Source organism: Equus asinus, chromosome 30, assembly GCF_041296235.1.
Source record: "Equus asinus isolate D_3611 breed Donkey chromosome 30, EquAss-T2T_v2, whole genome shotgun sequence".
Classification (NCBI taxonomy): domain Eukaryota; kingdom Metazoa; phylum Chordata; class Mammalia; order Perissodactyla; family Equidae; genus Equus; species Equus asinus.
This window is the reverse complement of record NC_091819.1, coordinates 20,763,828-20,779,612: the sequence shown is the minus strand read 5'-3', so window position 1 is coordinate 20,779,612 and position 15,785 is coordinate 20,763,828. Positions and strand designations below refer to the sequence as shown.

General features: G+C 53.7%; 1 protein-coding gene and 1 long non-coding RNA gene across 5 annotated transcripts in view; one reads left to right on the top strand and one right to left on the bottom strand.

Annotated features, from left to right (window-relative positions):
- CAPN2 (calpain 2) overlaps window positions 1-15,785 on the bottom strand; it is a 58,986-nt gene that overhangs the window by 4,891 nt on the left and 38,310 nt on the right. The window contains exons 7-17 of one of the 2 annotated variants that reach the window (XM_044762688.2): window positions 14,274-14,359; window positions 13,367-13,441; window positions 12,781-12,941; window positions 10,710-10,879; window positions 8,977-8,988; window positions 8,152-8,363; window positions 6,132-6,168; window positions 5,059-5,124; window positions 3,779-3,836; window positions 1,168-1,232; window positions 129-197 (exon numbers count right to left, since the gene is read on the bottom strand). In XM_044762688.2, the coding sequence (XP_044618623.1) occupies window positions 129-197; window positions 1,168-1,232; window positions 3,779-3,836; window positions 5,059-5,124; window positions 6,132-6,168; window positions 8,152-8,363; window positions 8,977-8,988; window positions 10,710-10,879; window positions 12,781-12,941; window positions 13,367-13,441; window positions 14,274-14,359 (1,011 nt within the window). Of the gene's footprint in view, window positions 1-128; window positions 198-1,167; window positions 1,233-3,778; window positions 3,837-5,058; window positions 5,125-6,131; window positions 6,169-8,151; window positions 8,364-8,976; window positions 8,989-10,694; window positions 10,880-12,780; window positions 12,942-13,366; window positions 13,442-14,273; window positions 14,360-15,785 lie in introns of both variants that reach the window. The other variant, XM_070501598.1, reaches the window with a different exon arrangement.
- LOC123282203 (uncharacterized) lies at window positions 10,767-15,784 on the top strand. Of its 3 annotated transcripts, none has more exons than XR_011499444.1 (4): window positions 10,767-10,901; window positions 11,173-12,432; window positions 14,225-14,394; window positions 14,688-15,784. It is a non-coding gene; the product is annotated as an uncharacterized lncRNA (long non-coding RNA). The 3 variants fall into 3 exon arrangements; XR_011499443.1 differs by having other exon boundaries at window positions 10,804-10,939; XR_006522209.2 differs by having other exon boundaries at window positions 10,886-12,432.

The window sequence follows — 15,785 nt, the reverse complement described above, 5'->3', positions numbered from 1 at the left end:
CCGTTACGGGTGAAATCCCCACCCTCTTGGAACTGCCCCCCCCCCGTAAGGAGTTGCTGCCTCCAGAAGTACACACGCAGCACGTTCCTGAGCCCCCGGCCCGCCCGCGCGCCCTCCTGGGCTCTTACTTGGTATTTCTGAATCTTCGTCCAAAGAATGTAGAATTCCTTCAACCCCAGCTTCCCAGTCCCATCCAACTGCCTTCAGTTAAGGGGAGCTCCAGGTTCACGCGGCATAGGGTCACCTGGTTTGTCCTCCCCACTGGACTTTCTGGGAACCAGCATATTCACAAGGAGCTTTGCAGAAAGACCCTTTTCTAGCTGTTTATATTGGTCAAACCTGTGTCTAAGGGCAGGAGGAAGGGCCAGATACGGACCTGCTGGCTCCCCCTGAGTCCGCTTACTGTTTGCTCTGGGGGTACTGTGGGAGGACCCCAGACCCTGCTAAAAACGAGCTGTCACATGATATTCAGGGGGCTGCAGAGGGCTTCCGATGCCTGGCCCCTTGCTGATTTGGGGAGCCCTATTTGGAGTATTTCTCAGAGGCTTTTTGTGGGGGGAGCTACACGGTGGGTGCTGTGAGCCCACAAGATAAAACTGTCTAGAGGCTTAGCCCGTCCCTGGCCAGCACTCCTCGGTGAGTGTCGGGAACAAGGGGGAAACGGATGCTCATCTGCCTCAGGGCCAGGTGGGTGGCCTGGAAGGAGCCAGAGCAAAGGAGGAGGATGCTCATGGCGGGTGGGCCCCGGATCTACGAATCAAGAAGGAAATCGTGACCAGAGGAAGCAGGTTCACATCGGAAATATCACGGTTTAAGGAATATTTCCCTAGAGGAAATAGTGGAAAGACTGTCCCTCAGGAAACAAATCTGAGCTGCTTCAGGCGGAGGATGGTGGGGCGCTGTCAGAAATTTCCTGCACGAGGCCCAGGGATGCTGGCCGACCTGCACTTGGAGCCCGCGGAGGTGGCCAGGACGCGCAGCATCTCCTTTTCCCTCATCTCTAGTGTCTCATGCTTCCCTGGGAAGGGAGGTCCGCGCTGACCACAGTCCTACCACAAGTCAGCAAGCTGGCACAGCAGCCGTGCTAAAGGGCAGCGTGCTGGAACCCTTCTAGAGCGAAGTTTCCAGCCCCTTCAGCCCTTCTCTCTAGACCACATTAAAGGATACATCCAACATGTCAACCATGATTTTGCAGGTCTCGATGCTGAAGCCATCGGACTTGATATCTTGCCCTAGAAGACAAAGTAAATGTTTCAGGGAAATCTTCTAGAGCAGCGCTGTCCAATAGAACCTTCTCCAATGATGGAAATGTCCTGTATCTGCACCCTCCAATACTTCAATTATTTTAAATCGCCACATCTGGCTCCTGGCGACCATCCTGGGACAGTGCAGAGGCTGCATAATATTCGCCTGACTTCTCTGTAGATTTGCTGCGGGCAAACAGGTTTCTAATAAGTGCTTTTTAAGTAAATAAATAACGATAAATGATTGGGTCTTTATGTGCTCACGGGTGCCAAGTCGCCTGTGGTCATCAGGCGGGGAAATGAAAAGTGGAGGGCCCGTGAGTTCCTGGTAGGCTGGGACCCGTGAGAGTAAGAGATTTACTTGGGTCATCCATCTGCTGACAGCGACAGAGCATCCATGTCCCCAGCTGACTGAGGAGCCTGAGGACCCGGAAGCCATCAATCTGGAGCCACTGTGCTCTACCAGGTGAGTCCTGTCTCGTTGGGGGTTGGCAGGTGGTATGAGACCGTTGTCACAAATGTGAGTCTGGTTCCCCACTGATTCATGAGGAGCCCCCTGTTTTGTCATGTCCTTGTGAAAGGCTACAACCTAATTGTCTCAAAGCTGGCATCTGGGCACTGACCCCGTCTCAGGAATGGGCATGGGGCTCAGTGTGGGACCCTTGGGCAGAAGGCAGCCATCACCAGGCAGCCGAAGGAGGGGACCGAGCTCAGAGGCACGGGTGAAGCAAATGCTGTCCCCCAACAAGGAGCTGCTGAACCCAAGCCTGGCCTCATTCTCCCCTCCCCCACCCCACCCTCCATCTGTGGAGGAACAATGAGGCTTTAGTCCCCTTGGGCTCATCACGGCCACACATCTGAAGAGCCCATGACCTCACTTGTGCCTGGTGGCCTCAAGGGTAAACACCATCTTCTTGTCCTCCCCCAGATTGGAGGAGGAAGGGTGAGGACCAGGCCCGCCTTGGGGAAGTCCTGCGCTGGTCTGGCCATTCTGAGCCGCTGGTGGGGAGCTCTGTGAATCACGGAAGCTCTTAAGGCAGCCGTGTGTTCAGGGCCACAGGGCAGGTTCCAGTTATCTATGGTCCCTGCGAGGGGCGGGTGGTTCACGTTCACCGGGATGGAAGACCCCGCTGGCCCTGGACTCTCCTTGGGCTCTAAGTGGAAGATTTCCTTTTATCTCGTGGAGTTAGACCAGAGGCAGCCTTTGAAATCCACGAGACTGCTAGAGATGGTCCACGGGGCTGATGTTCAGGACATGACAACATACGCGTTTGTTTCTGATCCAGGCTTCTAACTTCTGACATTTACAAACCCCTGCTCGGTGGCCAGCCATCCTATCAAAGGCAGCATGGTTCTTGTGATCATTTGAGGAGGAAAGAAATAGATGTGTGTGTGTGTTTCTCCCTCTTGGTGATCAATAGTGTGTGTGGGGGGGTGATATTGGCTTTGATATTTTTGCTTAAGAAATAGTCACAAGGGGGCCGGCCTTGTGACCGAGTGGTTAAATTTGTGTGCTCTGCTTCGGCAGCCCAGGGTTTCGCTGTTTTGGATCCCGGGTGCGGACATGGCACTGCTCATTAGGCCATGCTGAGACGGCACCCCACATGCCACAACTAGAAAGACCCACAACTAAAAATATGCAACTACGTACCCGGGGGACTTTGGGGAGAAAAAGGAAAAAATAAAATCTTAAAAAAAAAAAAAAGAAAGAAATAGTTACAAGCTGAAGAGGTTTGTGAGAAGCAGGGCTCCCTAGCTCCTTCTCAAGTCTCTATCTGGTTTTATTCATTCTTTATGGAAACCCTACAGCTTGGGCTGAGAGTGGCCTTTCTGGAGCCTTGAAGTCACTTGCCTAGCCCATTGGCTCCAATGAAGTGACATTTCTCCCAGTAAAGAACTGGTCAGAGTGGCTCCTTTAAACACACATTTGAGAGATGAAGGCCATTCCCTTAGTTTGGGTAGAAGATGGTTCATTGATCCTTCCATTCTGGCTGATCAGTGAGATGTCACTCCATCACTGGGTCCCTGCCAAATAAATGCAGCCAGGAAATTCAGGGGCTTGGAAGGCCTTCTGGCTGCCCTTATCTGGGCTCACTCAGCCTTTTCTTACCAATTAATCATCGTAATAGCCACCATTTATGGAGCGCAGTCTTTGTGCTCGGCAGTTTCCACGTTACCTCATTTAAGAGGCTCAACCACTCCTAAGACGTAAGTAGTAATAAGCCTCTTTTGCAGATAAGGAAACAAGAGTCAGAGAGGTTATATACCCTTGTTCAGCTCACAGAGCCAGTAAGCAGCGGAAACCTGGATGTGCTCTTTCATCTCTAGACCCTGGAAACCTTTATTCTTTTATCACATCGAGTAGAGCCTCCTTCACCACTTCTTCGATGGTGGCGGTGGCAGGGGTATTTATGTGGCTGTAGGGAGCGATGGTGCAGCCACAGCAGCCAAGACATGGAAGGGGAAGGATTCCCATGTTCCCTGGAGTCCGCAAGAGGAGTAGGATGAAGGATTTGCAAGGAGGGGATACTTACGCTTTGCTAGAATTCTTCTCAGGATGGTCTGCAACTCGAAGGCAGAAATCTCCGCATCCTGTGGACGTGCAACCAGAGCATCATTACTGGCTCCCTTGGAGCAGCACATGAGCAATGGATGCCCGCCCCGGCCAAGCCCGTGGGAGGTGCATTCCGTAGGTCTGGGCTGGAGTCTACGAATGTGCACTCCCAACAAGCCCCAGGAGATGCTGCTGCTTCCCCAGAACACACTTGGAGTGGCACTGCCACAGCCCGTGTTTCAGATAGTGTTGTAAGGTACAGCGTGCTCTAGGCAGAGTTCATTCGCCAGTTCGTTGCTGTAGAGAAGATGAAGGATAAATTCTCCACTCTACCCACGTCTGTGGTCTGACTTGACTTGGTTCGCTCACACCATTCCTCCCATCCAGCATGCCTTCCTCACCCTTTAAAACTCAGATCTGGCTTCCTGCAAAGCTGATCAGAACCAGCTGTCTCCAGGAACCAGCCCAGCACTTTCTCTTAGCCAGGGCTCCTCAGAGGTGGCTCATGTGCCTCCATTCACTCACACATGTCGTGTCACTGGGGGACAAGCCCCACTGTTGAAGAGCAAGATTGACTGTGGTCATTTTTGCCTGCTGGGGCCAGGTGTGTGTGTTTGATTCAGTCAGTGGAGAAACAAGTCTCCGTGGCGCCCCGTTCCCTTAGAAGCCGGGAGGGAGGGAGGCAGGGGGAGCAGCCGGCACCTACTTTAGCACTTGGGTGAGGAGGCCCAGAGGAGCTCTGGGGTGGACACCGGAGGGACCTAGATCCTCCGTATAACGGAGGCGGATGACTTTTTTTGGAGTTGTTGGGAAGAAACAAGGCTGAATAATCTGTAGCCGACTAAAGCCTCAATGGCTGAGGGTTTTCTTAAGAACAGGGAAGTCTAGGACTCTGTTGTAAGTTGCTTGCATTCTTCTGTTCCCCCAAATATTTTTGTGGAAATTAAGGATAAGGGGCCGAGTTCCATGTCTCAGTTGAGTGGAACCGAGAAAACAGCCACAAGGTGAGGCCAAAAATCCTAAGGTAGGAGAAATGCAGAGCCAGAGAGACCACGGAAACGGAAGCCCCGGCATCGCTCAGGGGTCCTGGGGAGGACGTGGGTGAGGAATCTGATCAGAAGTCGGAGTTAATTTGCAATTTCTCTTTGTTTTGTTGTTTGTTTCCTCTCCCCTTTGAAACCGAAGGCTCCCTGAGGGGAAAGACTGTCTTTTCCTTTGCATCAACCAGAGTGAAGAGCATAGAGACCGGGGAACACCTACCTCCCCGGCCAACTGGGCAAACAGCTTCTTGAATCCATCTTCAATGTCGTCCTCGCTGACGTTGATCTGGAAGGTGAGGCACAGAAGTAAGAAACAATGGACCCAAGCAAAGAATGACGCCAGGGGGCCTGCCTGCCCTCTCTCCCAGGGCAGCTGCCCCTCCCCGATCACGGTTCCCCTTCTCCACCTCTTGGGCCTGAATTCTAAGGTTACTGGGATTGCAATAAGGCATGGTGTGAAGAATTAATACAAGAAATTCCTTTTCTAGTTAAAACACAGGAGAGGGAATAGAAACTATGTGGGAAGGAGTTAAACTCTAATTTCTCACACACGTATCTTCTTAATCATTTAACCAAAAGGGCCTTTTATGATCTACTCTAATGGGGATTCAGAAGTAAAAAAAGACTAGCTGGAATGTTCTAGAAGGATTTTGGCAGCGGCTGGTGGGCACAAGCCCATGAGGCTCTCTGAAATTGTTGGGTCTCCTACTGAGGACACAGGACAAGCACAGACCTTAGGAAAGTGAGGGGTCAATGATGATCACACCACCCAGGTCCTGGGACAGTAGGGAGCAGACTTCCCTCCTCTGTGGTGCTGTCCTTCCTCAACTTTGGATTTGTTGTGGTTGGGCCTATTTGAAGTTCCTGAGTTGTACCCCTCAAAGCCCTTTGGGATTTACCGCTCAATCACAACGCTTAGAACTCTGGGCAACCTGAGAAATCTTGTCATCCAGTGCTCTCATTTTACAGAGGAGGAAACTGAGGCCTGGAAGGGAGAGTGACGAGCACCTCGCACGGATCAGTGCAGTACTGGTGTCCCGTCCTTCTCCACAGCACCCCACGTGCTCATGGGCTAACTCCGCCCTAATGGGCAGGGGACTGCTCAGGCCCAACACAGCGGCCAGAGCCGCTGCAGGAGGCACTCATGGGCCCCCCGCGGCAGGGATGTGTCTTCCGTTTCAAGCTGTGTTCATGAAGTCCTGGGGGCCTCCTAAACCCTTGGGATCATGTTTGTTCCTCTGCTCCCTGTGTTGGCCAGGACAGAGTGGGTGAAATTCAAGGAGCTACAAGTACCTCTTCAAGGTTGGCCTCGATTTCATCATCAACAACTCTGGAAAGAGAAGGAAATGATGTGTTACTGGAAGGGAGGTGAGGGTGAAAAGAAACGTTGCAGAAATCCCTGCTAAAGTGGAAGTTGACGTTGAATCCAGCATGGGGTGGGCAGAGGGGATTTCTCTGTGCCCTGAGTTTCTGTGCTAACACGTCCCCCGCGTAGCAGAAATTAAGGCAGCAATGATCCAAGGAAGATTTGTGGCCGAAACAACTTGGAGAGCCGGAGATTCTACCGTTGGCTGGGTTTTGGTCTTCATCAGACAGCACGGTCTTCCCGGGCAGCAGGGTGCTGGGACTCTGGACCGCTCACTCCGGTCCTGGCCTCAGGGAACCGCTTTCAGTTCCACTGGAAACACTCTTTGCCATGGTAAATCTTTCAAACTGAGAATCAGGCAATGGACACCGCTGCCTATGGGTTCTGCTTAGGGTTGGAGCAGGCAGGCAGTGCAGAGGCCTGTGCGAGATTTCAATTCAGGCAGTGGTCATTTATCCCGTGCACAGTCCTGTGTGTGGGTCCCTCTGCTCCATGTGAGGGCAGTTAAGCTTAGGAGGGTCTTCCCTGTGCCCCTGCATCTTACACTGAGAGTCCCATTCTGCGGTGCCGACACCTCACAGGGGAAAGGATATGGGACTCTTGGTGCTGACAGTTGGAGCCTGCAGCAGAAGGATTAATATCCTGGGACAGGAAAGGCAGGCACCTTTGTGGGGTGGGGGTGTCCCGCCATGGTGGGCAGCTCCCCTGGAGAGCAGGAAAATTGAGGGGGTGGGAGTTTCCGTGGATAGTGGCTTGTGGTTGGCAGGGAGGGAGAGTCCTGGGGTTGACACAGGACAGTGTCATTCCAATGCCACCGGTCAGGTCCCCATTTCCTTGTCAGTGGTAAACTGGACGCACCAGGATTCCTCCCAGGATCCTGAGAGCTGAGAGCGGGCCCCTTCCGGTGGAGCTTTAGCAAAGGAGGGGACCTGTCTGTGGCAGGAACTGGTCTGCAGCTGCCCGGCACTGTTCCCTCACCTTAACAGCACCCCAGTGTTCTCAGGGGAAACTCCTTCTCTGCCGTGCATTGTCCTGCAGCACGGGTCATTCCTCGCTTCTCCTCCCACTGCCCTCTCCCCTCTGTAGGCAGGCTTACAGAGGCCACCAGACACACTCTACTGGGTCTTTGGATCTCAGCACGTGGCACAGGTCAGAGGCGACACAGCAGTTGCCATGTCCCCGCTTCCCACACCCCAGCCCTCCAGCACACCCTTGGTCCCTGCTCTTCCCTATCTGGTCCCCCCCACCCCCCGCCTCCCATCAGCTCTAGATTCCCCGTGGCCTTTCAGTAAATCTCCTTGTGCTTAAGTTGCCCAAGGCTGATTATGTCTCTTGCAATCAAGCGCCCAACGGAATAGACAGGGTTGAGGCAGCAGCTGAAGCGGCAGAAGCCGTGGTGAATTGAGGCCATACTGACAGTGGCATGAGCCATAAAGGGTCCCCAAATAGCTGGGATCCAATAAGCAAGGGGGGAGGGAGCTGGACTGTAACGGGGAGAGGTTGTGAAGACAGAGACCATTGAGACTGTCGTTTACACTTGTCTCCCCCAGGCTGGTCAACTGGGAAAACAAGGATTAGACAGACCAGCACTGCCCAGCTCTCTCCAACTGATGGCACTGGGTTCATAGAGAGTCTACTATGGATCATTAAAGTGAAAATGACAACTTGATCATTCAGAGACACGACTGTGAAATTAGATTCTGCAATTTGCTCCTCAACTACCCCTTTCCTACCAAAAATATCCTGAGTGGCTATTTTCTTTGCTTAGCTGAGAATAACACTAAAAGTCCCTCGATGTATTAAACCCCCACAGTAACCCTTCAAAGCAGGCAGGTGTTACAGAAAAAGAAACTGACGTTCAGAGGAGTAAAGAGCTCTGCGTGGGTCCAGAACAGGCCAGTGACACGAACAAGCAGGGGAGAGGGGAGAGGAGGCAGAACGACCTACTGGTAGTCAGCTTTCTTTTCGGAAAAGACCCGGATGCAGAAGTCTCCGTCCTTGTTGGGTTCGAAGGTGGACGGCACGATAATGTACTCCCCCGGGGGCAACTTGAAGCGGTTAAGCACCTCCCGGAGGTTGATGAAGGTGTCTGACCGCTCCCTGGCTCGGTGCGTCAGGAAGAAGTTCTTGCTGAGATGGATGTTGGTCTGTCCAAGTAACTGATGAGTAAACAGAAACCAGTGGGAGTAGAGAGTGGAGGGGCTCCCAATCCGGGTCATTTCCACTCATTGAAATAAAAGGATCGCAGCGACAACGTCTGGATCACTTTACAGAAAAAGCAAACTTTCTACCGAAAACAGGGAACACCCACTGAGGACGTCAGAGGCACAGGCAACAGGGGACCCCATATTCACTCAACTTCGCTTGCAGAGAGGCCCCATCTGTCCCCATGGAGGTCCTGAGCCCTCCTCTAAGCGACTCTCAGGGATGTCTGGAGTGTGTGCACACGGCAGGAGTCGGTTAGTTACGTGGCGGACGACCCACTAACAGAAGCAAAGAGGACCAGGGCGGAGAGGGGGGCCCAGCTTCTAAACCAGGTGCGGTCAGTCTGAAAAGTCCAGCACGCCACCAACGGCATTGCCAGGCTCTGACAGAAGTTATTGCTGGGGGCCAGAGCGCCCTGAGTGTCCCCTGGAGTAACTGTGGCCCTTACAGACACACACCGCTATGGATCAGTTACTGCACTAACTGGGCTTGGGCTGGCAGTCTGTGCCTTTTCCTTGTTGGCGAACCTGAGCCCCTGGGGACGGGGCTGACGCGTGCCAGACGTACCTCCTCCGGAACCTGCGAAGGGAAAGGAGAGCCAGCTTAATTTAGATTCTGGGAGAGCTGCATCTGGAAATGCCATCACTGGCACTGTCTCCTTTGCCACCTCCTTTCTCTGTAGCTTTAGCAATATTAACCAAGTCAACATAATAATTATTTTCCAAGGAACTCAAAGCATCCCCACATTTAAAAAAAATCACCTATGACCCAATAATGTGAATGAACCCTTAAGCACCATTCCTATTATTGAGCATGAAACCCAGGCTCAGAGCTGTGAAGTGACTTATCTAAGGTCACCCAGCCAGCTGTGGCAATGCCCACACTCCGCCTCCCACCCAGGACAAGCAGGGCCACGCCCCAGGAGGAGGTGGCATGGCGAGACGCGTCACTCTGGGGTAGGAGCCAGCAGGCGTCAGTTCCAGGCTTGTGGGCCACATCCTGTCTTTCCTTGGGCAAGTCACTTCCCCTCTCTGGCCTCAGTTTCCTAATCTCTAAAATGGGACCAAATGATCACCCAGGCCCTTCCCCAGCTCTGAAAGCCCACGAGGTGGTGGGGTGGGGGTGGGTTGTGTCACAATCAGTTTGCATTTTCCTTGGAGTTCTTTTGAGATCTGAAGTCCTCGGCTCCCATTTCAGAGACTGAGGGGCTTGGAATTGTCTGCATTTTTAGAGCTGATGGTGTTTCCCTACTCTACTTCTTGGTGAGTGAACAAGCAGATCAGTGTCCCATTGGGGGTGGCCATGTTGCCAGAGACGACAGCACAGACAGCCCTCTCCTGACACCCTGTCTGACTCCTACCCGTGGTGCGCCGGGAAACGGGCTCTCAGGGGAGGGTGGGAGCCCCGATTCATAGTATTTGCTAATTTCCAAGGTGTAACTACTCCCCCCTCCACCACAGCCACTTTCAGGCTGCCGGTGTGACCTCACCGAAAGTGGGGCTGGGAAAACAGGGGCACTCAGCTTTGGGGGGCTGGCTCCAGCACATCGCTGGGCTCAACCCATCAACCCAAAATGCACCCCACTTCAGCTGCCTGAAAGTCTTCTTTGCTCCCCTCTTCTCCCCCTGCTGACCCAGGGCTGGGAGCAGCTCTGTTCTGTGCTGCAGAAAGGAGTGGGAAGGTCCAGGGGCCAGCGTGTTGGGTCAGTTCTCGCCTCCCCAGCCCCAGAGGGGCAGAGGCAGCAATAACGTGACTGCCTTCTGACTGCGGCCGTGCTGGGCTATTCTTTAATTTGGTATGGAAAGACAGAGGGACGTGTGGGCAGTCAGAGGGCCTGGGTGGGGAGCATAATGACCAATTATTCCCTGTCCTGAGCTCTCCACCTCCCAGGCCATCCACTGCTGGGCTCTGACCAGCTGGACCATTGGCTTGGCTGCTGCCCTCACAGCATTTCCTGGTGGAGTCCCGTAAGTTCTGTCCTCAGCTTAAGCTTTCTCTGGTCTTTGGAGTGGGTGGGCCCACCAGAGCGCCAGGCCTGGGGGATGTGAGAAGGGCCATGGAGGCCGTTTGAAAGAGAGGAATCACCAGGAAGCCGGCTGTGGGGGGAGCTTCCTGGTGATACAGGGACCTCCCAGCGAGTCATCTAAGACTGGCCAGGCCCGTGGCTTTGCTTTTCCTTGGCCAAGCTCCCTGACCGGGGTCCCATCTCTAGTTCTGCTTCTGGGCTTGGCCTTCCTGGCGGGGGCTGAGATGAGCAGAGGAGGAAGGGCAGGTGGGAGCTCCACCCGTCCCGCCCATACCTCGTAGATGCCGAAGCCAATGGTGTGCATGTCCTCGCCCATCTTCCTCTGCCGCCGCCGGTGCTTCTGGATGAGGCCCACCAGGAAGGTGCAGCCACTCTCCCCATCATCCTGGTCCTCGTCCTCCTCCTCCAGCTTGATCACGTACTGCGGGTTCATCCAGAAAGTATCTGTGGCCAGAGAGGGGCTGGGGTCAGTAGCCCAGGACACAGGGGCCCCGCCCTGAGCAGGTGTGCATGGGGGAGGAGGCGCTCTGAGGTGGGGCCTGGTCTCCCGGGAGGGATGCTACTGGGAGAGGGATGGAGATGAGGGAGACGGCGGGGCAGAAGGACCAGAGTCCAGACCCCGTCAGGGTGGGAATGGACGCTGGTGGGCCGTGGAGATAGGACGGCCCACGCTTGCCTGAACCTCACGGGGACCTGAATTAAAAGCTTCCCCTTGCTGTTCTCCCACTTGCCTGCAGGCTGGCTGGTCTTGGGGATTGGTCTGTCACCTGGAACAGCGTGGCTGGAGCTGGGCCTCCCTCCCGGAGCCTTCCCCTCACCAGGCGCTAACGTGGAGGTCAGACACTCACCCGGCTGAGCCTCGGGGACCGGCTCCTGCACCCCCTCAGTGAACCCAGAGCCAGGGACAGCCTGTGTACAGTTTCAGCCTCTGGTCCTGTGTCCCTTGTCCTCCTGGGTCTGTCCCCTGGCCCACTCCCATGATGTCTCTGCCCTGCCCACTTCCAAAACCCATTTACAGGAAGGACCTGAGGTTCGCTCATGTTTAAGGATAGTTATGTCAATTGCCTTCCCTTACCTAATGGGATAAAACTCTAACTGTGGAAGTAAAGGCGTCATCTCGAGCAGGCGTGGCGAACTACGGTTCTGTGGGCTGCTGGCTGCCTGCTTTTGCAAATAAAGTTTTACTGGCACACAGCCACGTCCATTCCTTTAGGTACAGCTGCCTCTGGGCTATGGCAGGGGAGTTGAGTGGTTGCCATAGAGATGGAATGGTCCACAAAGCCAAAAGTATTTGCTCCATGGCCCTTTCGGGAGTTTGCTGATCCCTGACCTAGTGGGTAGGAGAGAGATTTTTGTCTGGGGCAGAGGGTCTTGCCAGCACCTCTGGAACTGCCACTTGGTGGCTGCATACTTGGGGCAAAGGATTAAAAGCACCAGAGCTAGAGGTCAGTCACCTAATCCAGGCTGACTGCTTGCTCTGTGGCCCAGGTATGCCACTCGGAGCCTCAGGCTGCTCATCTGTAACAGACCATCAGCATATGACTGCGACATGCCACCACAGCTCTTAAACACTGACTCCACAGTCAGATGGCCTGGGTTCAAATCCTGGAAAGCTGTGCAGCTTTGGGCAAGTCACTTAACCTCTCCAGGCCTCAGTCCCCTCATCTTAAAGAGAGATGATAATGAACTACCTGCCTCAGAAATTTGTTGCAAAGATTAAATAGAATTATATATATACATGTACCATTTGTCCTCTCTCTCTGCCCAGTGTGTGTTCCATAATTGGCAGATGTCATTATGATTAGACAATTTCTCGGAGGGGGAGGGAAGGGGAAGACTGGGCCCTCACGGCAGAAGAGCCCCAGGGAATCAACGAAGGATGGACCAGAGGAGAAACCCTCACCCATCTGGACAGGGCCCAGTCCACATCTGCTAAGGGAATCGACTGAGACGGCTGCTGGGCACAACCAGGGCCTGCGTCCACGGAGGCCCAGTGGGTGAGGTTCCCCCACAGGGCGAGGCTGCTAGGGCTGAGGGTGGGTAAAGCAGCCCATGGGCCTGAAGTGGGATTGAGCGCGGCCTCAGTGGCTGTGGCAGAGGGCCACGATACTGGGAATCTAGGGCCGGGAGAAGACGTCACAGAAATAGCCAGTCTTGGGTTCTGCCTGAGTAGGGAGGCAAGTGAGTACAAGGTGATGGAGCCGAGAGAACAGAGATGGGTATCGAGACGGAGACTCAGGGAGAAGGGGAGGGTTGGGGAGCAGAGGCTGCCAGGCTGGGTGTGGCACAGCAGGTGTGGGGAGGGGGCCGTGGCCTCTGCAGCCCCGTGTGGCAGTGGGCCTTACTTGGGTAGTTCCTGCAGCCTCCTGCCGTGGAGCCCCGCCGCCAGTTCCCGTCCATCTTGGAGAGTTTCCACTTCTTGTAGGAATCGCTGGTGAGGGTGTCGGGGGTCAGGTTGCAGATCTCCAGGCGAGAGTAGTGCCTCAGGAAGTCGCTGAAGGACATCCTGGTGGAAGCAGGGACGCAGGCATCCAGGTTACAAGAGGCCCCACTGAGAAGCCTGGACCTTCTGCCCAAGGCCAGACTAGGAGCCAGTCAAGGCCACGCAGAGCGGCCTGGAGAGAGCACCTCGGGGCCCAATGGCCACCAGGTCCACAACCAGAAGGTGCGAATTCCAGGCCTGGAGGTGCCACTTTCTGGTGACTTTGAGCTAGTTACTCTCTGTGAAGCTGCTCGCTTTTAAACCCCGTTGTTGAGAGGTACAAATTATGGAGGTTTAAGAATTTTTGTTGAGGGTCTTACAGTGAATTTAAAACAATGACAAAACCAGGACCCCAAGCCCCTGTGCCCTCCATGTGATAATATCGCTAGTTTCCTGGTCAAGATCACTGGGGCAGACACCTCTCTCCCGGAAGCCTCGAGCAATCTTACCAGAACTCTCCGTCTTCATGCCGTCTCGTCAGCCTTTCCCTCACCTCTGGGTCGACAGTGTTCCAGTTTGGGCAGCTGGAAAACCAAGGGATGGGAAAGGCATTAGAAATGATGAGTTTTGCCCAAGGCTCCCCAAAGCTGAGGACCAGGGGCACATTCTCTCCTCTCTGAGAGCCCAGACCCCAGTAAGTAACGCACACGTGGCTAAGAGCCGCAGGAGAACAACGTAAGAAGATGCTTTAATCCTGGAAGATGGTGGCAAGGAAGAGTCCAGAAAATGGACCCAGCCCATCAGAGGGAGATGACATAGCATCTGTGGCCCAATGAGATGGGGCCTGGCAGCTCTTTTTAGGGACAACTGAAGATGTGATGAGGAGTGGCTCATCTTGGCCTCTGCAGCGAACCTGGAGGCCCTGGCAGGTGTCTCTCTGCCGTGGTGGAGGTTGCCTGCAACAGGCCAAGAAAAAGCTGGAGGAACTGTAGGTGCTGGGCTGTGGGGGAGCAGGAGGAATAGCCCAAAGGCCCAAGGTCTAACAGGCCTGCCAGGAGCCCCGGAAATCAACAGAGGGGCTCCTCTCGGGCCTTAGGCACGGAGTTTACGCCTTGGAAAAGAACAGCGCTTGGGGGAAGGTGGGGGTATTTTTTCCCCTGAGGGTCCAATAGCTGGGTGACTCTGAGCTAGGGAAGGTGATAAAGGAATGAGCATCATCCCAGGAGCCCTGGGCCTTGTAAAGAGGCACCCAGCCTGCTGCACGGTGCTGGGGAGTCTTGGGGAACCACCTGCCCCGTGGGCCTGTGCTTGTGGGTCTTCATCCCTCAGCGCAGCCTCCAGGCCTTCCTCTCTCTTCATTTCCCCAGAGCCCCCCAGGAGAATGCAGCCCCCGCCCTCAGCCTGCGCCCTCCTCACTTGTCATTCCACCTCCCGGTCCACTCCACTTCTCCCCAGGGATTTCGGATGCGGATCAGCTTCTGCAGGCTTCCACTGCTTTCAACCTGTGGGAGGATTACATGAGGAGAAGAGGGAGATGGTAAGTGTAAGCCAGGCCCGGATGTTCCTGGGCCCAAAGCCCCCTTCGCCATGAGCCATGGGGGGTTGAGTCCATGTTATAAGGGGGTCACGAACAGGAGAAGGGCTTGACCCCCAGAAATCTCGCTGCTGCCCAGCTTTGACAGCTCCCAGGATCTGGCCTTTGGAGGACCCAGGCTCTTCAAGCTCTGTCCTGAGCCCGAGGCACACATGCACTTATTCTAGACTCTGCACTGGCGCTTGACCTCTGAACCTCAGTCTAAGAGACTATAATAGGATGCACTTTTGTTCCAGGAGCTCAGGGAAGCTTCACCGCCTGTCGAATGAACACTGGTGATAACGAGCAAACACAGAGCATGAATCCTGGATGGGGGACGGGGGTGCGATAAAGGATACTTTGGGGCAATTGGGAAAATGTAAATACAGACTATATATTAGATGATGTTATTGAATTAATGCTTATTTTCTTGGGCATGATGGTAGTACTGGGATTATGTAAGAAATGACAGGTCAGGACATCTGCAAATGGCTCTCAAATGGCTCAGAAAAAAAGTACACACGCTAAGAGAAACAAAACAGATGTGGCAAAATGTTAACACTGATTGAATCTATGAATGCTAGAGAAATAGCATTTGCGTTTATTACACTATTCTTTCAATTTTTCTGTAGACTTGACATTTCTCAAAATAAAAAGAGTGTGTATACGTGTGGGAGAATAAAACAAAAATTCAAGGTGAAAAAAAAAAACAACAACAAAACACTGGACATGTCAGAAGACCTGGGGTCTAGTCTGAGTTTCGTACTTAACAGTGAACTTGGACTGCTAATATTTATAATGATAATAGTAACAGCAGCAAGGACAGCTACATACTTAGATACAATGTCTCAGGCACGGTCTGAGCACCTTGCATATGTTAACCTGTCTGAATCACCAGAACAACCTCACAGTGGATATTATTATTATTTCTACTTTAAAGATGAGGAAACCAAGGGGCAGAGAGGTTAAATAACTTGCTCAGAGTCAGATTTGAACACTAATTTTGGGCGCCAATACGTTTGTGACATCAAATGTGAAAGCATTTTAAACAGTCTAAAACACTCCACAGATGATGCAAAGTACCGTTTTATTATTTCTAGCTGGTCTCGAAGAGGAAGGCAATTCTAAAACTAAGGAGAAGCAGGGCGCGCGCCTGGCGGGGGCCCCCGCGGCCACCAGGGGGCAGCGCGCGCCGGCGGCCGAGGCTCCGGAAGGGACAGCGGCTGAGTGCCGTCTGAGCCTCAGGAATGCAGGACTGTTTAGAAACTGCTGTGGAAACCCGGGGCCCCGCCCTGGGCAGGCACAGGCAAAAATAGGCTTTTGGCCGTCGTGTCAGGGAGAGAAATCCCCGCCGG